We start from the raw sequence: 25,686 nt of genomic DNA on the forward strand, positions 1-25,686 counted from the left end.
GTGCATATTGTTTGGATTCCAAATTTCCCAAGAATAACTCTGAACTTCCCCAGGGAAGTAGGACAAGCCCTAACCAAGTTCTGTCTCTGGACCCAATGTGTGAGTATAGGTGCTAAGTCTCCTTTCTTAGCTTTTTGGAAAACTGAGGCTTATGAACTTATGCAACTGCTTTAGGTCCAACCTGGGCTTAACTGGCAACTCAGGTAGACAGATATCTTGGCCATTAGAATTCACAGAGTCTTTCTGGAACCAAGTCCAGGAGTTCCCCAAAACCATTTAAGGTTTAAAGTGAGACTGGAAAGATAGGCACAGATCCGAGTAAAAAACCTCAATAGAACTACAGAAAAAAACATATGGGACCAGCTATTTTTGCTTAAATGGGAGATTAAAGTAACCCAAGTGCCAAACTTACCAAATTTAAACTAAGCCGCTTGTCTCGGTATCTTAAGGATCGATTTTCTACATCAGCTGCAAGAAACAAGATGGACATCATCAATTGAAACCAGTGTCCAAGTTTCTCTACACCTCAAGGCCTGTGTGCAGCTCCAGAGAGGTAGAGAAACATAACATGTGATTTCCACACATGGGCCCGTAATTGAGTGTGGCTGGGCAATCAGAACCCCATTCCCTGACAGAAAATCAGACCAGATTTTGAAGAAGTTTCTATTTGATGGCTTCACATCTCTCTGTGAATGAGGAAGAGATATAGCAAGCATCTCAGTCACTTTCTTGTTACTGAGACACAATACCGGACACCCGTGACTTAAACGAGGAAAGGGTTATTTTGGCTCATGCTTTCATGGTTCACAGTGTTGCGTGGTTGGCTAGCTCTAAGACAAGAATGGCATGGCAGAGGAGCATAAAGGAAAAAAAACTACTTGTGTCATGGTGTCCAGAAAACAAACAAATAAGGAAGGAGCTAGAGAAGGAGGCGGATCCTCCCAGACCATGCCCCAGTAAGCCACCTCCCTCAAAGTCCCTTTTGAAGATGTGAGGCCTTTGGGGGGCATTCTACATCTAAACCACAACAGCAAGTAATTACCAAATGCTTGTTTCATTGATTACAGGAGCTTAGAGATTGGCAGGTAGACTTGAGAGGAGAGGCGGGAAAGTCTGACATATTCCTTGTAGTGAACAACAAAACAAAGTGTATAGAGATTCCTTTTCTGCACTTGTCATGCTCCAGTAAGTCTCTATTTGTAATTCCATGGAAAAGTTATTGCAATTCTAGCGAGCTGATTTTAATCTACCAATTCCAGTGCAATCCATGGTGAGAATAAAGACACTAAGGCATATTTATAATTATGGAGGGCCAAGGGAGTCTTAAATCTGGGTAGGACAAAGGCTCATCAGAACAAGGCCTCAACAAAATATTAACAATAAATTTAATTTAACAATACAGAAAAATAATTTGAAAACTAGCCAACATATTTCATCACACCAAAAGAAAAATCCACAATCATCTCAACATATACAGAAAAAGCATTTAACAAAGTCTAAAATCCAGATTTTAAAGTGAAAGCTTTCAGTTTTGTCCATTCAGTATAACGTTGGCTGTTGGTTTGTCATAGATGGCCTTTATAAGACAGAGGTAGACATAGTGTATTCCAAGTTTCTGAAGGGGTTTTATCATGAACATGTATTGGGACTTTATCGAAAGCTTTTTCTGCATCTATTGTAAGAAGACCAGGTTGGTTTTGTTTTTGGCTCTGTTGATGTGGAGTATTAGGTTTATTGATCTGCATATGTTAAACCATCCCTGAATTTCTGGAATGAATCTCACTTGGTCATAATGTATAATCTTCTTGATGATTCGCTGCACCCTATTTGCCAGTATTTTATTGAGAATCTTGGATCTATGTCTATTAGTGAGCTTGGCCTATAGTTCTCCTTTTTGGTTGGGTCTTTCTCTGGTTTTGGTTTGAGAGTAATACTTGCCTCCAGGAATGATTTAGGAAGGATTGCTTCCTTTTCAATTTCACTGAAGAGTGTAAGGACTATTGGCATCAAATCTTATCTAAATTTCTTGTAGAATTCAGCCGCGAATCCATCAACACCTGGGCTTTTCCTTGTTGGTAAATTTTTAATTATGTTTTCAATTTCAATAGCTGATACTGGGCTATTCAAAATTGCTGTATCTTCTTGGTAGTTCATACGTTTCTAGAAACATGTCCACTTCTTCTGTGTTTTCCACTCTTTGTGAGTAGAGATTTTCAAAGTAGGTATTCATGATCTTTTGAATTTCCATGGGATTTGTAGTACTTTCCCTCTTTTCACTCCTTATTGCATGAATTTGGGTTTTTTTCTTTCGTTTTCTTGATAAGGTTAGCTAGAGGTTTGTCAACTTTGTTTATTCTCTCAAAAAAACAGTTTTGATTCACTAATTCTTTGTATTTTTTTTTAGTTTCAATTGCATTGATTTATGCTCTAATCTTTACAATTTCCTCTTTCCTCTGAGCTTTCAGTTTAACTTGCTCTTTTTTTTCTAGAAGCTTGAGATGAAGCATTAGGTTGTTTATTTGTGCTCGTTCTGTTTTCTTAATATGACAATTTATAGCTATATACAGAAGACCCAAAAAACTCCATTAAAAGACTACTAGAGGTAATAAACAAATTCATCAGTGTAGCTGTATACAAAGTCAGTGCCCAAAAATCAATAGCATTCCTGTACACAAAAACCAAAAACTCACCGAGAGAGAAATTATGGAAATATTAATCTTCACAATAGTATCTAAAAAATGAAATACTTAGGAATCAACCTAGGAATGTAAAAGAACTATATGCTGAAAATTATGCTACACTAACAAAGGAGCTTGAAGAGGATATTAGAAAATGGAAGGATATTCCTTGCTCTTGGATAGGAAGAACCAACATTGTGAAAATGGCCATACTTCCAAAACTGTTATACAGATTTGACGCAATCCCAATCAGAATACCATCAACATACCTCACAGATATAGAGAAAACACTCCTAAAATTCATTTGGAAACAAAAGAAACCTATAATAGCAAAGGCAATTCTGGGCATCAAAGGCAAGACAGGAGGCATCTCAATTCCTGACTTGAAACTGTACTACAAAGCCACAGTGATAAAATCAGCATGGTACTGGCAAAGAAATAGACCTGAGGATCAATGGAACAGATTAGATAATGCAAACACAACTACAAGGACACTCAGCCACCTGATATTTGACAAAGGAGCTAAACATGTTCACTGGAAGAAGGATAGCCTTTTTAATAAATGCTGTTGGAAAAATTGGCTCTCCACATGCCAAAGACAAACTAGATCCATGCCTATCATCATGCACAAAACTAATGTCTAAAGAGACCAAAGACCTAAATATTAAAACAGAAACACTAAATCTACTGGAAGACAAGGTAGGTAGAAATCTTGGAGACATAGGGGTAGGCAGAGAATTCATGAAGAAAACGCAAACTGCACAGGAAACACTTCAAAGAATCAACAACTGGGATCTCATATTATTGAAAAGTTTCTGCACTTCAAAATAAATCACCAACAGGGTGAAAAGAAAACCCACAGAATGGGAAAGAATTATAGCCAGCAACCCGTTAGACAAAGGACTTACATCCAGAGCATATAAAGAATTGAAAAACATCAAACCCCAAAATTCAAAGATCCTCTCCAAAAATGGGCATCTGAGATGAACACACATTTCTCAGATGAAGATATACAAATAGCAAATAAATACATGAAGAAACATTCACCATCACTGGGCATTTGCGAAATGAAAATTAAAACAGCACTGAGATTTCATCTAACTCCAGAAAGAATAGCTGCCCTCAATAAATCAACTGATTACCAACGTTGGTGAGGCTGTGGGGAAAAAGCAACACTGCTCCACTGTTGGGTGGGAGTGCAGAGTGGTGCAGCCACTATGGAAATCAGTATGGAGATTCCTCAGAAGGACTAGGATTGGAAGTTCCATTCAATCTAGCTATTCTACTCTTGGGTATTTTCCCCAAAAAACCTGAAAAGGTCATGTCACAGTGATATATGTGCACCCATGTTCACAGCAACACAATTTCCAATAGCTTAATGTTGGAAACAACCAAGATGCCCATCAACCTCAGAGTGGATGAAAAAGATATGGTATTTTTATACAATAGAATATTACTCAGCTATAAAGAGGATGATCTTTAGGCCTTCATAGGTAAATGGAGGCAACTTGAGGCTATTCTCATAAGTGAAATAAACAAGAATCATATGTATAAATATCACATTGTGCCTCTAATGTCAAAAGTAATAAGAAATGTAGGAGTATTAAAACCCAAAATGTGTAATTGCTATTATAAAAAAGAGGAAAAGGAAGTGCTCTAAAGGATGTAACTACGTGTATGTTTAAGTGTGTAGGTTTGATAACCTTATTACTAAGTTTTTGTTGGGTCACTGAACAGAACTGTTTGCAGTCTCATTGTTTGAATGTCCACTTTGTATTTTTTAATTTTGTAACTTGAGCAACTATTTTTAAGAGGACAATATGTAATTTACCTACTAGTGATTTCTTATTGTTAATTTTTTTGAAATTATGTGTTATTTCTACCCTTTTTCTGTTTTGTTTTTTTTCTCTTTGAATAAAATTTTAAAAAGAAAAAATCTAAAATCCATTCATAATTTAAAGAAAAATTCTCAGTAAACTAGGAATGTAGATGAACTTCTTCAACACAATAAACAATATCTACCCCCCAAGAAACCCTATTGCTAACACACTTAGCAATGAGAAAGTCAAAACTTTGTCCCTAAAGCCAGGATTAAACTAAGGGTGTCATTCTCAACACTGCTTTTTAACACTGAACTGAAAGTACTGCTTAGTTCAACAAGACAAGTAAAGGAAACAGGTATACAGGCTTGGAAGGAAGAAATGAAACTGTCTTTGTTCATGGATGACATGACATGTAGAAAGTTTGAAAGAATCAACAAAGAACCTCCTGGAATAACAAACTGTTATTGTAAGGCTGGATGATACAAGGTTAATATTCAAAAGATAATCACTTTTCTATAAACCAGCAATGAAGTGGAATTTGAAATGAAAAATCCAATCCCATTTTCATTGGTACCTCCCTAAACTGAAATATGTTTATTTAGATATAAATCTAACAAAACATATACATTATCTATATGAGAAACCTACAAAATTCTGATAAATTATGTCAAAGAAGAACTGAATAAACATTGAGAAATTCTTGTTCTTGGACAGAAATAATACTGTCAAGATGTCAATATGATCTATAGATTCAATGCAATCCCAATCATAATTTAGCAAGATGTTATCGATATATGAAAAAACTTTTCCTAAAGTTTATAAAGAAAGGCAAAAATATAAAGTGTTAAAACAATACTGAAAGGCAACAACAAAATTGTAGAACTGACACTATCCCACTTCAAAACTGATTCTGTAGCTACAGTAATCAAGATAATATAGTATTAGTGAAAGAATGGACATATAGATTAGTGGGACAGAATACAGGGCAAGGAAATAAACTCACATAAATATAGTTGACCGATTTTTGACAAAGGAACAAAAGGAATGTAACATTTAAAATATATCACCTTTTCAACAAATGGTGCAGTGACAACTTGATATTCACATGCAAAAATATCTAGAATTAAATCAGAATGGACTATAGATCTAAATTTAAAACTATGAAATTCTAAAAGATAATGTGGAACTCTAGATGAGCTCATATTTTACAGTAACTGTTTAGAATCAACACCAAAGGCATGATCTATGAAAGAAATAACCGATAAGTTGGTATTATGGTTTGTGTCTGGATCTCCCCCCAAAGCCTCATGCAGTCATGAGGGGCTTTCAAGGTGGCTGAAACTAGCATTTGTGATTGGTTCGATGTCTAGTGCTGGGATTATCAGTGTGGGTGCTGCACCCACTCTGGGTGTGTAGCCTGCATACAATGTAAGGGTGGAAAAGAGGCATGCTTCCCCTTTGCCCTTTTGTTCTTCTGTTCTTGTGACTTTTGGTATCTGCCACAACTACCATTAATTGCTGCCCCTCAACCATACCACCTTGTTTTGAAGTCAACTGAGTATGGACTGAAATCTCCACAAAATGTAGGCTAAAAATCTTTCCTTCCTTCATTTTGGGCATCAGAGTTTTTTTTTTTTTTTTTTTTTGCCTCAGCAATGAGAGAAAAGTAACCAGGGAAGTTGAACATCACTACAATTTAAAATTTCTGCTCTGTGAAAGAGCATTATTTATGAAGATAATGAAAAGGCCAATCATGAACTAGGACAGAATATTTGCAAAAGAACACACATCTGATAAACAACTTACCCAAAATGTGCAAAGAACTCTTAAAAGTCAATAATAAGGAAACAATCAACTTTATTAAAAATGGACAGACATGTCACCAAAGACATATACAGATGGTAAGGAAGCCTATGAGAAGATGCACCATATATGTTATCAGGGAAATAGATCCTATATGCCTGAATGGCCAAAAGCCAGAACATGCACACCATTGCACACTGGTGAGGTCGTGGAACAACAGTAACTCTGCAAAATTGTACCACCATTATGGAAGGCAGTATGACACTTTTTTAGAAAGTTGAAAATACTTCTACCCATATGGTCTAGCAACAGCATTCCATGATATTTATCTGAATGAACTGAAAAGTGATATCCACACAAAATCTGCACGTTAATGCTTATAATAGTTTTTTCCAAAATTACCCAAATTTGGATGCAATCAAGATGTCCTTCAGTATATGAATGCATAAATAAACTGTAGTTCATCCAGATAAAATCCACTGAAAATAAGTTGTCTTGGGGTTTAGCTCTGTGGTAACCCTAACACACACAAGAGTCCAGATTGAATCCCTGACACCACAAGAAAGGAAAGAAGGAAGAAAGGAAGGAAGGGAGGAAGGAAAAATAAATGAAAAAAAATTATCAAGACATGTAAAGATATGGAGGACCAATAAATGTTTATTGCTAAGTGGAAAAAGCCAGTCTGAAAGCTATGTGTTATATAATTCTCAACTGTATAACATTCTTTTAAAAACAAATTGAAAAATTTAGATGAAGCAAATTCTTAGAAAAAACATAATTTACCAAAATAAAAACAAGAAATTTAAATACCAAAATAGGGTTGCCAAGTCAAGAAAATAAATTTATTTTTAAAATTTTCCAAATGGCAAACCCCCAATTCAGATGGTTTTTCTGATAAATCCTACCAATTAGTTTGTGCAGAAATACTACCAATTTATACAAACTTTTCCAGAGAAATAAAAAGAGGAAAAACTTCCTAACTTGTTTTGTGGAGTCAGCATAACATTTTTTTTTACCACTTTTTATCACTTTTTACAAAGATTTTCAAGAAAAGAAACCTACAGGCAAATTTCCCCCAAGAACAAAGATTCTTAAAAAGTTCAAAATTTAATGTGGGCAAAACCAATCTATGATGTCTGAAATTTTTTATACAGGAGACAGCCAGCGTGGTATATGCCTCTAATCTTAGCACTCTGAGAGGCTGAAGCAGGAGGACTGTGAATTTGAACCCAGGCTGGGCAACAGCCATTTTGTTAAGCTGTGTCTCAAAATAAGAAATAAAAATGGCTAGCAATTTTAGTTCAGTGCAAAGCCCCTGGATTCAATTTCCAGTACTTCAAAAAAACATTAGACAACAGCAAACACAGTCATACAAATACCACTGACAATAATCTGGAAATAGAAAACACACAAGAATACACTAATAAGAGAATTGTGTAAGAGTTCTATACTAAAAATTGTAAAGAGGTATACAAAGAAATCAAGTAAGTTCTATGCAAAATAGGCATAAAAATGGGGACATACATCAAGGAACACAATAGAGAGAACAAAAACAAACCCACATACACTTGTCAACTGATCTTTGACAAGGAGAAAGGACAAATCTCTTAGTTAGGGCTGCTGGCAAAAATGCATCCCACATGCAAAACAACTAAAATGAGCCATTGTTTTACACTTTAAGTGCATTAAACACTTCTTAAAGGTGAGCTCTAAGATCATAAAACTCCTATTAGAAAACATAGCAGGAAAGGTCGTTGGCTCCTTGACCTTGGATACCAGTACTATGGATATAATACCAAAAGCACAGAGGAGAAAAACAAAAATAGGTAAGTGTGGTTACATCAAAATAAACAACATTGGCACAGCAAAAGAAACAACAGAGTAAAAAGGCAAACTGAAGAGTGGGAGAAAATATTTGCAAACCATATATATGATGAGGGGTTAATATCCATATGGAAAAATCTCTCAATAACAAAAATGGCCTGATTTTAAAATGATCAGTAGACCTAAGTGGATATTCCCAAGCAGAAAACAAATGACTGGCCAATATATTTTTTAAAAAGTTCATCATCACTCATCATTAGCAAAATTCAAATCAAAATTGCAATGAAATAGCACTTCACCTCGTTAAGGATAGCTAATATCAAAAAAGACTAAAGATGGCATGTGCTAGCCGGGCTGTGGAGGAAAGGAAACCCTCACACAGTATGAGGTTTCCACAAAACATTAAAAATAGAATGACCATATGATCCAACAATCCCAGTCCTAAATACATATCCCCAAAGGAAATGAAATCCATGTCAAAAAGGCAATACTGTTCACAGTAGCCAAGATATAGAATCACGCAAGGTGTCAACTGATAGTTGGATGAAGAAAATGTGGCATATATATACACACATACATTTGCAAGCAATCACACATGTACAATTTACATCTTTATTGATATATGTTTGGACACACACAATGGAATGTTATTCAGCCAAGAAACAAGGAAAGTCTTGTGCTGGGGATGTAGCTCAGTAATAGAGCGACTGCCTAGCATGCACAAGATTGTGAGTTCAATCCAATGCACCACAAAAAAAGGAAATTCTATAATTTGAAACAACGTGGGGTGAGCCTGAAGGACATTATAAAAAATGAAAGAAATTCACTAAAGATTAAATACTGCACTGTCCCACTTATTTATGAAACCTGAAACACCACACTTGTAGCATAGTAGTTGCCAGGGGCTAGAGGTGGTGAGGAAATGGGAGACATTGGTGACAGTTTATGAGCTGAGCAAGTTCTGGGGGTCTAACACATGATATGAGTGGTGATGAACGTGCTAATTAATTAGGTTGTGATCATCACTGCACAATAATTTGCATATCAAATTGTCACATTACGGACCTTACATATATATAATCTTTATTTGTTAAATAGTTTTTTTTAAAAAATAGCCATATAAATAATATTTCTATCCACCTATTGTACATTGCTTGGAAAACTCAACATTGTAGAAATGTCAAACCTTCACATATCAGTCTATAGATATGGTACAATACTTCTCAAATTACCAATACATTCAATATATATATCTGGAACCTGAGCAGTTGAATGTAAAATTGACTCTAGAATAAGCAAGGTATTACTGAAGAACAGACGAGAGGATCTCCTTCCCTGGGTACCAGCACAGATGATAGAGGAATTAAGAGTGTGGTGTTGGTTTAAGCTGCGCCCAACCTAGACAGCAAGCAGAACCCAGACTCAGACCCTGGTGTAGGAGGGCACTTTCGTTTGTGACCGAGGGGGCACTAGAAAGCCACGAGGGTGTGGTGGCCACTCCATCGCAGGGTGCGGGGTCATGGACAGAAGTAACCCTCGCCCCCACTCTGCTACCATGCCCACACCTCATTCCAGGTGCAGGCCGGTGGGACAGGGGGAACCATAAACTTCCCGTTTCCTTGGCTTTCCCAGACCCATTTGGCTTCTGTTCACCCCTCTTGTTTTGCTCTTTGTTTTGTGGTCCAAATCTAATTCATTTTCGGCTTCGTTTGGCTTCATGTAAAAGAACACAGCCAAGCTGATTTGTGGCTGTTTTCAAATTTCAAATTATTTCAGTACTCGGTTCTTAAATCAGAGACTTTATATTCCTTCTCTTTCGTACTCTGTTGTTTTACTGGGGTTGTCAGAAGGAAGCGAAATGTGTAATGGTCACATCATTGCAAACCTTGGGGAAGGTCTTTGCCAGAGTGAATTATTTCTTCAGTCAGAATGAGAGATTTGAAAATTAATTTGCACTTGCTACACTTTCTATGATTCCTTTAAAATATGCCTTGAGTAAGCAAGTGGTGGTGTGCAGAGATTATATAGATGGAGAGTGAGAGAAAGACAAAGCGAATTTGTTTTCATATCTGTCTTTCTGAAACAGGCTGTCATAAAAATGCCTGGGTTGGTCAACTCACAGCAGAAAGGTGTGGAGGCCTGGAGAAGCAGCAAAGAAGAAATTATCCAAAATCTACAGCAAGGCTGCTTGTGTGGACTTGCACCAAGCAGTTTCTGAAGGCCACAGAGACAGAGTGGGAGGGAAGGGGTGGCAGGAGATGAAACTATTTGAAATTTCAAGTAAACCTCATGAAGATAAATGATTTTACAGAAAGGGTAAAAGAGGGCTCCGGAAGGGTATGCTAAGGACAAAGCTGGGTCAGAATCACCCTGATGGGAGAAACTTAGTAACACACACACACACACACACACACACACACACGCACGCACATCGCTAAGGTACAGCCAGGAACTGGGAAGAACATGCCAAGTGGGAGGAAGACTGTGGTTGATTGGATTGTTGAGAACCAGAAGGAGTTGGTGTCTTCGGCCTCAGGGCTCACTATGCATAGGAGGAGCTAAGAAGAAAGTGGGGCCAAGCTGACACAAAAGACATCACCTTCTGTGGCAAGTGTGTTCCCTAGTGACTTCGAACTAACATAAGCAGCTCAGAGCTGGGCAAGGGGTCTGCTACATGGGCAAAGACACACGTAGGTTAGCCCATCACCAGGAGCCAGCATTCCAGCTTTCTGCACCATGGACAGAAATCTGAATATTTCTCCCAGTGGTCCAAGCTCAAAGAGGGTAGAGCTGCCCAGAAGTAGGCAAGTGTCCCCTTTCCACTATGCACTTCCTGCAGGGACCCAGCTCCACCAGGAGACTGTGCTGACTGAGCAAGGAACACTGAGAAAATCCCTTGTGTGCACACAAGGCATGAAGAGGAGCCAGGCAGGGCAGTCCTTGTCCAGGTTTTTCTCTGTGTCCGAATCACAGCACTTGACACTTACCTTTCCAGGCCCTAATGTGGTCTAAACCAGACAGAGAGATTCTCCTGGGTACCAGGGTGCATTCTGGCTTCTTGCTGCTGTTGTGCCCACCCCAGGAGAGCTGCTCCTCCAGGTGCCGTTCAGAGAGATGGCTTGGCTTGGGAGGGCGGGGCGGTGGAGTGTTGCACATGCTGGCTAGTTCTTTTGCCCCACGGGGCAGAGAAACCTGGTTTTTATCTGCTTGTATGGTAGAATTTACAGACGTTTCCAGCAATGATGAAGAAGACAAGTGGTCCCTGGATGGTCCATTGATTTCTCTATTCCAGATCAAAGCAGTCTGGGGTCTTGTGGAAGGCATCTCCTGAAACCCATTTCCAGGGCGTGAGGGGTTCACAAAGCTGCCAGAGGGCAGTGGCTGCAGGCCATCCAGGAAAACATCATCAAATGAATTCTGTTCCAATGAGCGGTCTGAGTTTGACCAGCTATCACATCTGATGAAAGACCGAGGGAAGAAAAGCGTGTTAGTTTTTCTAAAATGCACTCACCCATCAACCACAAATCCCATACTGGTCTTGTTCCCTCCCATCCCTCCAATGCTGCCTTTGGTTCTACTGCAGAGCTGAATTCTGCTGCAACCGTCAGTCACACCAGCACCTTACTGGTGACTTACTGACCTTTTTTCATTCTCTAAACATTAGATACATACATGAAAATGCAAGGTTAGAAATGAAAGCCACAATTCTGAAGTACATGAGTCATCCTGCTTAGTGTACTGTTGCATTTTTCATAGTGGTTGACAGTGATCTGTTCCCATCTTCTGCAGTGGCAGAAGAGAGGTGAGGACACACCTACTAGAAAACATTCCCACTGAAAAGGGTGACATGCCCCGGTACCCTGAACACATTTCAGAGCCAGGTGCCACATGAGGAGGTGGTGAACGTGTGGTGAACAGAGGATTCATGGTAGGAGACCCAGTTTGGACTGAGTCCCCAGCATAAGCATACCTGGTGTGCTGCAGTCTTCCACTCTTGCAATTGGACAGAACCAGGTAATCAGGAAGGAAGAGAAACTCTGATTCACTCCTGGTTTCCTCAGCGACTGTGGCATTAGTGTCTGGGTCATCTCTTGGTGAGGAGGAGCTGGCAACACGGGTGGTATGAAGGGAGCTGGCAGGGGATTGCTGCAGGGAGGAGGGTGTACGAGAGAGGCTCTCTGTGGAATCTGCTGGAGAAATCATTTCCCAGGTTACTGTTCTCGGAATGGCTATACAAGTCACTTATAATTTCTCAAACAACATCTAAGAAGCCAAATAGAAGATGAAAATCACAGCTGGTTTTTGTACAGAGACAATTTCCCCAAGCTATAAACAATGTCTAGGAAAGAAGGCAATGTTCCAACAGTGAAGTGTTGAATCGATTAAGAGGGAAAAAAACCCAACATTCTTGGCCTTAAAATCTGTACACACAGTATTTTTTTATGGCCCTGTATCAGTGTTTATTCACTCGATAAATATATACATATATACACATATGTACTTATGCATAACAAGTCTATATGTATATGGTTACATATGCACTTATACATACATGTATTAACACATTGATCCATATGAGATATGATCAAAATCTAGTATATGTTTACATTTTTTAAATTTATTACAGTAAAATACACAATGCAATTAATCCCGCTCAAAATCCTCTCTCCCTTTAAACATATTTATCCTACCATTCCTGCCGCTTTCTAAAGCAGTTCTGGAAAACCTCTTTCATGAGTGTCTTTAGACATATTGTGGCTGCCTTGATATCTTGAACCAACTCAAAATGTTTATCTTTCCCAATCATTTTGGTTTGGGAAGTGCCAGAAGTTGTACGGTGCCAGATCTGGTGAATATGGTGAAAGAAAACACACTGTGATGTTTTTATGAGCCTGCCTTTCTGTCAGATGGCACTCAGCAGCAGTATTCACTGTATTTTTTAAATCACATCTCGTAAAGACGCTGAAGATTCTTTCTTCTGGAGTCTTCTTGACTCCAGAACTGCTTCAGAAAATGACCAGAACAATGGGATAAGTGTGTTTGATGTGAGGGGATTATCTGAGGCAGATTCATGGCATTTCTCCTTTACTGTGATAAATTTTATTTAAACATTCCCATTTTATATATATACATATATCCATGCACCATATGTAGACTCTGGTACTATCCAAGGTTTCATGTATTCACTATTGGCCTTCGGAATGTATTCCCTGCCACTAAAGGGGAACTACTATATGTGTGTCATGGTTTATGTCTGTGGCCCCCAGGCCTCATGCATTTACACTATGCATTTGTGATTGGTTCATTGTCTAGCTTGGATTGATGGTGTCAGTGCTACACCCACCTAGGGGTGGAGCCAGCATACAATGTGATGGCAGGAAGAAGGTGTGTCTGTCTCTCTGCTAGTTTCTGCCTTGCTGTTGGCAGCCACCATGAACTGTGGTCCTGCCATGCCACCCTGCCTTGGAGCCAACTGAGTATGGACTGAAACCTCCACAAACTGTAAGAAATAAACCTTTCCTTTCCCAACTTGGGCTTCAGGTATTTTATCTCAGCAACGAGTAAAAAGTAACTAAGACAATGTGGAAAGCCACAGATAGCCATTCCAACCTGGTTCTCACATGCAGAGGACTTGGCCCATATATTCTGTTTTTTTTTTTTTTCTTTTTTTATGGGTACCGGGGATCAAACTCATGACTGCCTGCTTGCAAGGCAGGTGCTTATGCCACTGAGCTAAATCCCCAGCTCCTGGCCCATATATTCTGAAAACTGAGGGAGTGGGGCTATAGGGAAGTTTCCTGGCTCCCTCCAACTTCATGCCAGAGTGAGGCTTTCCCGTTTTACCTGGTGCCTTGCTCATTCTCATTCCTCTTGGATTACTGGAAAACGTATTATGTATACATGTTTTGGGACAATTCTTGGATGAGGAAAGAGCCAGAGGAGACACGTAACAGAATGAACAAATATGTATCTGCTTTGGAATGAAGGCAGGAAACAGGATAGTGAAAAGCCAGCAGCAGAGTGAGGACTTGGTCAGGGAGCCTGAGTTTGGCTTAACAGACTGAAGCCAGGATGGACTTACTGTGACATCGCAAGTCAGCTTCATCTGTTGTACCGAGGATAAAAGAATTTGCGATCACGTCATTTCCCTTTATTTGAGTGCTCTCAAAGCTCAGCAGCATTGCTGAATAGCCTCACTTAATAAGCTTCCCTGGCTCATGAAAAGAAAGGGACGTCCTCATTAGGAAGCGCATGCTCTGTGGCCATCTGAGAGAGGTGCAACATCACCCCCTAGTGTCACAACATGGGTATTCCAGGGGCAGATGGAGAAAACCATGCAGAAACTATTGACTGTAAACTACAGGATTTAGAGGTAAGAGTTTTCTTTTCACTAGAATAAGAGGACAAAAGAAAACATATGCAAAATCCTATATTTTGAACATGAAAGTGTGGTGTGATAATGCTGATACTCAACAACGAAATCTATGAAGGGAAGTGAATTGTAGCCCCAAAGTTCTGATATACTTGATATATTATATTTGCTGGGAAAGGCCATGTGTGTGCATGTGTGTGAGAGATACAGAGAAACAGAGGCAGAGGCAGAGACAGAGAGAGCCTCCTCCTGGGTCAGTTGCTCCCATTGTCTAGAAATAATGGCCCAGAGAAAACACAGAGCTTGTATCTCCTGCAGAAACCTGCAATGCTCTGTGTGATCCTATCTTGTATGTTTGGACATGAATCCTAGAAACAGGTGAGAAAGGACCATTTCCAGTGCTCTAGTGTATTTGGTAGGAACAGCTCTGATATAAATTAGCCCACGCAGATATCCTCAGGGCCACTTTTCTGCAGTAGCTCTTACCTGCACCATCTTCTAGGTGGCCCAAGTTGCAGACCTGACTGATGCTGTGCACCCACACCTGCATTTCTTCCTCAGTCTTGGCCACCAGGTAGAATGTACGAGAAGTAGTCTTGACAATGAACACGAAATTGTTCTGGAACTCTTTCCGAACAAATCCAGGGCCCGCATGCTTCCACACAGCACACTCGCTGAGGTCTATCACTCGAATGGGCTTGCTGGAGTGCTTGTTCCGGTAGTACTCCAAAACATCAGGGTTGCCACTCATGCGGCCTCGGCGGAGGACAAACCAGCGCTTGCGCCAGGCCTACAGAAACGATGCAACAAGGAGTTACTGGGCTAACTGCTCTTGTTTCTGAGGTTCTGCCAAGAAGCTATGTGGTGACAAAGACAGCGGGAAAGAAGTGACTTAGCCATTCTAATTACAAGACACTTTGTATGAAAGGACAAGTGTACCATCTAAGTCTGCTTTATTGTGTGATTTGATGGCTCACTCCTGGGGAGCCTGCTGGTGGAACTCATGCCCTGTCTTTGCGCATGTAGGTACTCTTGCTCAATATAGGACACTGGGCCAATTGCCACTGATAGCATATCCTTAATTTCTGCTGTGGTGACAGGTTGATAGCAGTACTTTCTTCCATTAGAGATTCTTAGGGTTGTGGTTGGCAAGTGCAAGTGGAGAGATTTATGCCTTTGTGCTTTGCTCTCCCGTACAGTGGTATGCGTGACGGCAGGAAGTGCAAGCTTCTGCTAGGAGGTATGCTGACCAGTGGGACAGGAAGTCTTTTGGATCTATAGTGTCATTATGCCTGACACTTTTATAAGCTGACCAGCTCTGAGCAAGGGGTCAAGGGAAAGGGAGAAGCCACCATCTGGAGTATCCTCAGCTTTTTCCTGCTCAGACAACATGAGATCTGAGGCAGCAGAAAATCCAAAGAAGTGCTGAAAAAGCAAAAGAGAAGACCAGTCATCACAAAAGACCCAAAGCGCACCTCAGAATAAAAACCTCTTCCAAGGCTTTGGCAACATGCAGCGCACAGGAGGGCAGCCGCCCTGGGGTGCTGCAGCAGGAAACCTGAGCTTGTTACACATATGAAGCTCTGAGGAAAGGTCTGGCCCTTGGGCTACAGACAGGCAGTATGATTAAATTCCTGTCTCTAAAACAGAAGAAATAACAGCATGTTTGCATGTTCATGAGGATGACCTAGGAAGGAAAGGAAAATGATCGACTTCATAAATTCCTGTTGCAAAATGATAGCCCTGGATGGGTGTGGAGCCATAAGGACAGGGAAGGAGCTCATGTCATTCTGAGGCTGGAAGCACAGGGGGTGGGACACGGGCCTGTGGCCCATGGGGGTGAAGTGGGGATTGGAGAATGGCATTCATGCCCGCTGAGAAAAGCTTCTATGGGGATCCTGGGGTACCCCAAACTTTCCAAAGGTCACTTTGGTGGGGAAATGTGAACAGGAACTTTACTGTATTTCCAAAAAAAATGGCTCCAAAGAGGAACTCAAACTGAGCTCAGAAACAAGTTTCATGTCAACTGCTCTTAATACAAGGAAAACAGTACAGATAAGTACGTGTTTCGTTCAGTTAACAGTGATCTGTTTCCAAGCCCACTGATACATTGGACACTGCAGTTGCTGGGGAGGCAAGCCAAGCAAGCCACAGGCTCCGTGACTCAGTTTTGTGTAAAACAAGGAAAGTGGGCAGCTGGATAAAAAGACAATCGAAGTCAGTGAGATGAGTGCTATAAGAAGGGAAAACCAAGATGCTAAGGGAACACACAGGGAGATGCCTCTGTCAGACCAGTGGTCTTGGGAGGTTTCAGGAAGAAGTGTAGCTAAGCTAGGACCAAAGCAGGGTAGAGAAAGGAGCAGGCACAAGGTACCAAGCTGGCAAAGGCACAACACTTTGTGTAAGTAGCTTAGTGGTGCAGGAGGGCAGAAGGAAAAAAGAAGAGTCCCAGGTTAACTTGAATAGGACATCACAAGGCCTTGATGCTAAATTATGCAAAATCACCAGCATGATCTTCCTTAGGGTTTTAAATCTCTACTTAAGAGCTGTGATGATGCAAAAGCAGACACAGTGTGTCCTTGGCACTCTTTGCTAAGGAGGTCAAAGGCCCAGGTTCTTCAGTGAATAAATATCAGACAACGCTTCTACACAGATGTGAAATGAAACAGCAGACTATGACTGCAAAGAATACTTGCAAACCACGTATCTGATAAGGAGTTCACAGCCAAAATTTGTAAGGAACTCTTACAACTCAAGTGTAGAAAAAAATATATATAATTAAAGTGGATAAAAGAGCTAGCTGAGCATTGTAGCACATGTCTGAGGCAGGAGGATTACAAGTTTGAGCTCAGCCTGGGCAAGTGAGTAAGTTCAAGGCCAGCCTGAGCTACAAAGTGTGACCTTGTCTCAAAACAAAAGTGGATAAAGGATCTGAAAGAAATGTCTGCAAATAAGACATACAAATGGCTAACATGTAATAGCAAAATGCTCAACATCACTAACCATCGAGGAAATGCAAATTAAACCACAATAAGATAGCATCTCACCTCAAAGGTTGTTATCAAAGAGACAAGAGAGAACAAGTGTTAGAGAGGGTACAGGGAAAAAAGAAGCACTTGTGCACTGTTGTTAGGAATGTAAATTGATATAGCCACTATGAAAAAGAGCATGCAAGTTTCTCAAAAAACTAAAAACAGAACTACCATATCCCCTAGAAATCCCTCTTCTGGGTATATATGCAAAGCAAGAGACCTGTATGTCCAACAAGAGATGAATGAATGAAGAAAATGCAGTACATTTACACAATGGAGTATCACTCTGCCATAAGGAAGGATAAACTTGAACGATTTGTGGGAAAATGGATGTACTTTGAGACCACAATGCTATGTGAAGTAAATCAGACACGTAAGCTTCAATATTGCATCATTTCTGTTATATGAGAAACCCAAATCATAAATCAAGAGCAAAATAAAAGACAGATAATAGGAAACAGGGATATAGATCCTCTGCAAATGGGAAGGGGATCAAGAATTGGAAGATGGGGGAGAAAGGGTTGAAAAAGCACGAAGATGTGTCATGCCCATGTACTGACTCCCCATGAGGCATATGATGATTATGTACTACAAACATTGATTAGTAAAATTAAAAAATTAAAAGCAAAGCAAATGAAATCAGCATATAGAAGAGATATCCGCACTCTCATTTTCTGTCCAGAGTTATTCACAATAGCTTAGGTATGGAATCAAGCTAAGTATCCTTCAGCTTATAAATGGATAATGACAACAGGGTGAATACACACAATGGAATACTATCAATTAACCTTCAAAAGGAAAGAAATCCCACACTTTCAGCAACCTAGATGGACCTGGAGAACACTATGGCAGGTGAAATAAGCCAGACCCAAAAAGAAAAAAAAAATATTATATGATCTCACTTACATGTGGAATCTTTGTTTTAAAAAATCAAATAGAGATAATGAGAGTGGTTATCAAGGGTGTGGCTTGAGAGGAAATGGAGAGATATAGGTCAGAGGATGAACAAGTCTAGAAACCTAATGTACAATATGGAGTCTGTAGTCTATCAGTTTTATTGTATTAATGATTTATGTTAATTAAGTACATTTTAGTTTTTCTTATCACAAAGAAGTAACTATGTGAGACAATAGAGTAACATGCCTCTCTATAGTGAACATTTTATTATAAAATATCATGTTGTAAATTTTAAATATACACAGTTAAATTTATATTTAAACAGAAGCCAGATATGATGGCACATGGTTGTAATCCCAGCACTCAGGAGCATCATGTAAGTCTGAAACCAGCCTGGGCTACATAGTGAGTTTTTGGCAAACCTGAACAACACAGAGAGACCCTGTCTAAAAAATGCTGCTGCTGATGGTGATGGTGATGATGGTGATGTTGGTAATAAATAAAAAAGAAGATCCGGGCATGGTGGCACACACCTGTAATTCCAGCTACTTAGGAAACTGGGGTTGGAGAATTACTAACTCCAAGCAGCCAGCCTGGAAAACAGTGAGACCTTGTCTCAAAATAAAAATTTTAAGGAAGAGCTGGGGGCATAGCTCAACATTCACTGAGTTCCATCCCTGGTGCCACAGGCAAAGAAAAAGAAAAAAGGAGAGAAAAAAAAAAAAAAAAGAAAAGCAATAGGACAGAGGGGCAATCTGTGGATTAAAGAGATTTAAAAGGTTTATAAAATTTTAAAAATGTGTCTAGAAGATGCTCATTCAAGTGATAAAAACATACAAAATGCAAAAAAAAAGATTTCTAGAGAAATCAGGGGAAGGAAGGTCTATTTTTAAATTGATTGCTACTTATAAGGAAATAATAATTCATAACACCAGATTTTATTTATGTAATTTGCAATATTTGTGTTGTCTTTTCTTTTGTCTTCTCCCTCTCCTTTTCCTTTTCATCCTGTCTCTGTCTCTGTCTGTATCTCTGTCTCTGTCTCTGTCTCTGTCAAGACTGGAGATTGAATCCAGGGTCTTGCACTGAGCTACTCCCCGAGCTTCCTCCTTTTTTTTTTTTTTTTTTTTTTTTTGAGACAGGGTCTTGCTAAGTTGCACCAGCTGGGACTGAATTTCTGAATCTCCTGCCTCAGTCTCCCCAAGTGCTGGGAACACAGGCATGCACCACCACTCCCAGTTTGTGCCTGCTTTCCTGGTAAAAAGAAGAGTTAAACAATCCCTATACCTAGGGCGCATTCACAGATTCCTTCAGTAAATATGTACAGAGTGCCTACTACTGTTTGCACCTGGCACTGCACATAGAAGGAAAATGGATAGCGTGTTTTTCTGGGATTGTGGGCGCAGGATTGCTGGCTGCGGTAGCTAAGCTACGGTCCACCCTCTCTCCTCAGACCCTCTTGCTGGAACAGTCCTGAGCAGCCTGGGAAACTGAAAAGCCAAATGACACAAGTGAATCTCACAAGCATAATCACTGAGCAGACAAGCAGGCATGACTACAACTCAGAGAAACTGAATGTAAAAGGAGGCTTAGGAGCATCCATCTGAGTTCTGAATCTCCTTCCGGCTTTCTGTGTGACTCTGAGCAAGCACTTGATTTCTGCAAACCTCAGTTCTGTCATCTGTGAGTGAAGGTAATAAACCATACCCTGCCTCCCTCATGATGTAACTGTGGTGAACAAATGAGACACAGACAGCAAAGTATATGCCAGTACCTGGCAACTTGAAAATAGCTTCTAAAATGACGATGTGACTGTTGGCGCTCATGGCACATGACACTGCTTGCCCAGGGGAAACTGCTTCTCCCCCATCAGCAGCCCACACCCCCGCCTTGTACAATGAGGAGCACTGAGGGCTTTTCCAGCTCTGACCAGCAAAAGATCCGTTTCCCATCAGCCTTTCCTGTCACAGCCACCAAGCTGACTCATTACCCTCCTTCCAGTATCATCTCCAACAACAAAAACCTGTCACATCCTGTGACCTTGTGGAAAAGTATTTGTGCTCATTTCTAGAATGTGAGCCAGGTTAAACCAAGCCCCTTTAGGAAGGTGTGTCTAGGTCATAGGCTTGTTCATTTTTATGGAGTTGGAAGGGGAGGAATTGAATTTCTCCCACCTGAGACTAAATGCTATACATGGTTCTCCTCTTCACACAGTCCGACTTACTAAATTCAGTTTACAAACACCTCCTAGTTTGTCTTTCAGTGGATCAACACATCAGGGACACAGAACTGCACAGAAGGAAGCTGCTGTGAAGAGACATGTGGGGAGAAGAAGTCCTCTATAAGCCAAGGAGAAGAGTGAACTCATCCTTTTCTGAGCCCTAATGGGGAACCAACCCTGCTGACACTCTTTAGACTTCCAGCTCTCAGAACTGTGAGACAATGCATTTCTGTTGTGTAATCCATGCAGCCTGTAGGACTTCATTACAGTCACTGTAGTAAATCCATATGTTTCCCAATCTTTAGTATATGTCTGAAACACTTGGGAAAACTTCTATTCCCAACTGTCTCGGTATACCTGACACTGAACTTTCCTCCTGCTCATAAAACCAACTAGAAAACTAGCCCAAACTCACAGATATGAAAACAACTGCTTTCAGACACTGGCTGGCAGTCAGGGTAGGGCTGTGATCTCTACATGAAGGAAAACAAAGGAAGTGAGTCCTCTGACTTCTTTGGTTTTCAGCCTATGGACACTTTATGGACCACAGCAATCTTGTAGGATTGAGAAAACAGAGATTAGAATTCTGGGTGGTTGAAGTAACTAGAATGCAGGAAATGTGACTAGAGAGGAGAGATGTATGTAGATAAGAGCTCTAGATATCTAGATTTGAGTTCCTCCATGAGTCTCTAGCTGAATACTGACATGTGCATGGGTAGAACGAAGTCCAACAAGACAAACTGAAGAACAATACTGAAGATTCCCCTAAGTGAGTGACTATCAGGGCTCTCATGGTGCTAAGGGATACTTGTGTTCTGTTCAGCCAGAATGAAAAAGCCCAAAACACTTAGTAGAGACACTAGAAAGACTGCAACTTAGAAGCAGGAGCAGGGCCAAACCAGCCCTAGAAAAACCTTAAAAATAATGTTCACAATGATCAAGTTGATCTGCAAGGCACTAACCTACCTGCCAAAAAACAAAGGTCTTTAAGGGAAAACAAAAACTCCAGACACTCAATGATATGATATTTAGAAGTTATAGCATCCAAAGCTACTACTACTAATGCTAAGAAGCAGCAAACTGTGATCCATAACCAAGAGAAAAATCACTCATTAGAAATAGACCTAAAATGACACAGACAATGTAATAAGCAGACAACTATTTAAAATAGCTATTACTAGCGAGGTCTAGTGGTACACATCTATCAACCCATCACTCAGAAGGCTGGGGCAGGACGGTCACAAGTCTGAGGCCAGCCTGGACTACATGGCAAGACCCTGTCTCAAAAAATACAACAAAACCAAAATCAACCAAAACCCAGCTATTATTGTCTGACATTTAAAGGAACACACACACATACACACGCATACACACACACACACACACACACACACACACACACACATATATATATATATATATATATATATAGAGAGAGAGAGAGAGAGAGAGAGAGAAATGGAAGATATAAAAGGGAAATGTAGAACTTATAGGGGTAAAAACGTATCTGAAATTTTAAAAATCCCTGGATGGGCATAACATCATTTGAAGATACTGAAGAAGTGATCAACAAACCTAAAGCACAGAGAGCAAAGACCTGTGGAAAGAATGAGTAAAATCATCCAGATGTCTGTTGCACATTTCTGGACTACTTACTGCCAGCGACTATTTTCCCAGGCTGGCTTGTGGCCCAGAAATGGACATTTTTAACAAGCACCTCTGCTGCTGATGATGCATAAAGGTAACTGGCCAAGGGTGAGCACAAAAGAAGTGAAAGGGATGTAGAGTGGGAAGTAACTGGACTGTCACTACTAATAGTAGTTTAGGGATAGAAGAAGGAATATAGCACAAATGAAATCTACCTGAGCAGATAAAGATCAAAAGCAGTTTCAGGAAACATCTCTAAACTAGAGTCTAACACATCAAGACATAAGTATTATCATTATCACAACAATTAGAATATATCTATCTATCTCTTAACTACTGTTCCAAGGTGAGCCATTTCAGAAGTGAATTCCTAAACTTTTATGGGCTGTGAACCCTTAGAAAATATGACGAAGTGCATGGCAATAGCAAGTTTCACTTCTTTGGCTCCATAATTCACTCTAATAAAATTGAAGTGAACCATCTGGATTGTATCCCTGTCGAAAGACACTGAAATGAGCTGAGAAATATTCTAAAAGTCTCTGAGGCTATAAGGAGACACCTCTGATTTAAAGTGCTTTTCTGGCAAGAGTGATTACTGTCCCTTTGTTTGAACAGACTTGGCCTCCTGCCCCCTCTGCAGTGGTGAAATCCCTAAGCTATGAAATCATTTCCTTCACATGTGCACAGGATGGGTCTGCAACCTGCCTCCATGGCCAGCTCAGGCCAAGGAAGCAAATCCACAGTGATTTGCACTTGGCACTCCAGGCTTTGATTCTTCAATACTGTTATCATTTACACAATGGTAGTTTTGGACATGACCTGCGGGGGGGGAACTTCATGGACCTCTTGCCGTGCTGACTCATGGATATGCTCCATGCCTTGGCTAAGGGTGGTTAGAGCTCTAGACTTTCAGTCCTTGCATGTTGACTGCTACAATTGCTTACAGGTGCTGGTGCCGGAGATGCTTCAGATTAGAGGACAAAGAGAATAAAGGGTTGCTAGATCCCACCTGGAACAATTGTGACAAGTTTCCATCTGTGTGTGACTTAGCCTGACAAAGGGTTTCACACTACAGTGTTACATAGGAGATGTGGAAACGTGGAGTGGAGCCTGTTGGGGAGCATTTGGAGTCACAGGAAGAATACAAGAACCCTAGAAATGAAGCCGCAGCTGGTGAGCATTAAATGCTCTCTAACTCTCCTTTGCACCTCGGGCTGTGCTGGCACGCACTATATGCTCCGTGGTGTCACAGAACAGCTCAATCCCTAAAGGACCAGTCTTGGCTTTCTGCGCATATGCAACTTATTTTTGCTGATCAAATGACTGACTGAAATGGGTGTGACTATGAAAGGGTAATAGATGGCACAGTTCTGTTACGTTGGTTTCCATAGGCACAAGGACAGTGAACAGTTGTGTGCATACATGAGTGCACACACATAGGCTGGCTGGCACCTCCAGCAGCTCTCGGGCAGTGTCACTGTTGCCTACTAGTTGTGAGAGTGTGTCAGACACTGACACTGAGGGAACTGGGGAGGGGGTGCACTGGCTTTCTGGATGTTTCTTTACAATTGCCTGTCAAGGCACTGGTTTCAAAATAAGAAGTTTATAAACAGATACTCAATCCAAGGGAGATTCTTAAAGTACAGAAAAATAAACCCAGAAAAGGTGAGACAAAAAGCATAAAATAAGATGGTAGACATTGGTCCAAATGCATCTAGAACTACCTTAAATGTGGATGGACTCTGTTCTGAAAAAATGTTGATTGAATAAGTACTACAGGTCAAAGCCTGGGACATGTGCACGGAGTACCATAGTGTTCACAGTGGTGCCAGCAAGCTAAGTAAAGTCCTGCCTGGAATGTACCGCACAGATGAGTTCACACCTGTTGGCAGGGCTGGAGTGACAGAAGACACAGCTAGAGGAGGTGGTAGCACCTGCATGATGAAAGACAAGTTGGGGACAGGATTGATAGGACTATGTCCTCAACTGCTTGTCATGGGCCATAAAAGAGGAAAGAGTCTGGGTTGAATGACAGGCTCTGGTTCACAAGTGGCAGGTAATGCTGCCATGTAACATACTGCCAGGGCTCAGACGCCTTTGCATGGAACAAGAGCAAGTATATTCTCACCGACGGCAATTTTTCCTTACAAGTGTAGCAACTCACAAGCATGATCTTGTGAGGTGGTTCAGACAGCTAGTATCTTACTTGTTGAGAAAAACAAACTGGTACCCAGACAAATGAGATGGCTTGTTCATTGAATGACAATAAATCTGAACTTAATCTTATGGTTCTCTATTTAGTGCTCAAAAACATTACTTCAAATAAACTGAAATTAAAGAAGAGAGAAACGAAAGGTACAGTGGGAAGAAGGTACAGGTCAATTTGAGTTTGCTTCAAGACAGTTTTAAATTTTACCAGGCACATTTTTGAGCTGGTTGTTCTGACCTACTCTGCTCTACTGGGAGGCATGTGGAGGAAAATGGAGTGACAGACCAAGATAAGCCCCAAATCATGCATTAGAGCACTTTCGGCAAAGACTGGTTTATTGCTTAGAAATATCAAGCTCTTTCTCCACATTTAATTTTATGTCCCAAAGTGGAATGTTTCTGTCCTTTAACATAAAAGCATTCTTCTTTTCAGTTCAGAAGATGGAAAAACAAAGGAAGGAGAAATAAGCCTTGCTTTTGTCTGACTTACTGACTTCATTTCCTTTTATATCATCCCTCATCCTTATTCCTCTATGAACAAGTTTTCTCTACTGTGTTTCTCTTGTTCTTGTGTTGGTAATGACATATACTTAGTAACAGCTAGTTAGTATTTAGGAAATCTTAACAACTCAATTACTGACTTCCATTTGTAAGGCCTCCAAGAATCTTGGATGTAGTCCCAGAACATGAAATGAAAGACAGCATTTGGTAACAACTTAGAGATTTTCGGTCACTTCCTGAGACCCACTCCTCTAAGCTGAGCTCCATTCTCTTTCCAGTGCTTATGCCTTGAACACACTCAGCAAGTTTGGGATGTGTTTATGAGTTGCAAAACAAATGAGACTCGTTAAAGAAACTTAATTCTGTTTAATATTCTATTTTTTTCTGCCAAGCTTTACTCAAGAGGGTCCTTTCCCTCCACCTCTATTTCCTTGCCAAGGGGACCACAAAGTCCATGGAACACAAGGGCAGGGGGTTGGGAATTTCCAAGAGCAGGTTACATTGCTCCTCTCTGCCTTGGCTCAGTGCCACTAGCTCTGAGTTTGCTGGTGACCCTTCAGCCTGATGGCCTGTAACCTTCTGCTTACTGCCAGATAGAGCTGGGACTTGTCCCAGACATGGAATAACTTCCTGTGATTGTCGTGGAGATGGCCTGGCCCACAGGATCTACTTCCATGAC

General features: G+C 40.5%; 1 protein-coding gene across 4 annotated transcripts in view; it reads right to left on the reverse strand.

The window, feature by feature from the left end:
• The window catches only part of Gab3 (GRB2 associated binding protein 3), a 65,410-nt gene that overhangs the window by 17,633 nt on the left and 22,091 nt on the right, over nt 1–25,686 (reverse strand). For 3 of the 4 annotated variants that reach the window (XM_063246628.1, XM_063246627.1, XM_063246626.1), the window contains exons 2-5: nt 14,988–15,291; nt 12,099–12,318; nt 11,116–11,585; nt 413–468 (exon numbers count right to left, since the gene is read on the reverse strand). In XM_063246628.1, the coding sequence (XP_063102698.1) occupies nt 413–468; nt 11,116–11,585; nt 12,099–12,318; nt 14,988–15,291 (1,050 nt within the window). The remainder of the gene's footprint in view (nt 1–412; nt 469–11,115; nt 11,586–12,098; nt 12,319–14,987; nt 15,292–25,686) is intronic. The other variant, XM_013141024.3, reaches the window with a different exon arrangement.

Source organism: Cavia porcellus, unplaced genomic scaffold (assembly GCF_034190915.1).
Source record: "Cavia porcellus strain 051 isolate PalLab524CR breed Dunkin Hartley unplaced genomic scaffold, mCavPor4.1 scaffold_3, whole genome shotgun sequence".
In the NCBI taxonomy this organism is placed as follows: Eukaryota; Metazoa; Chordata; class Mammalia; order Rodentia; family Caviidae; genus Cavia; species Cavia porcellus.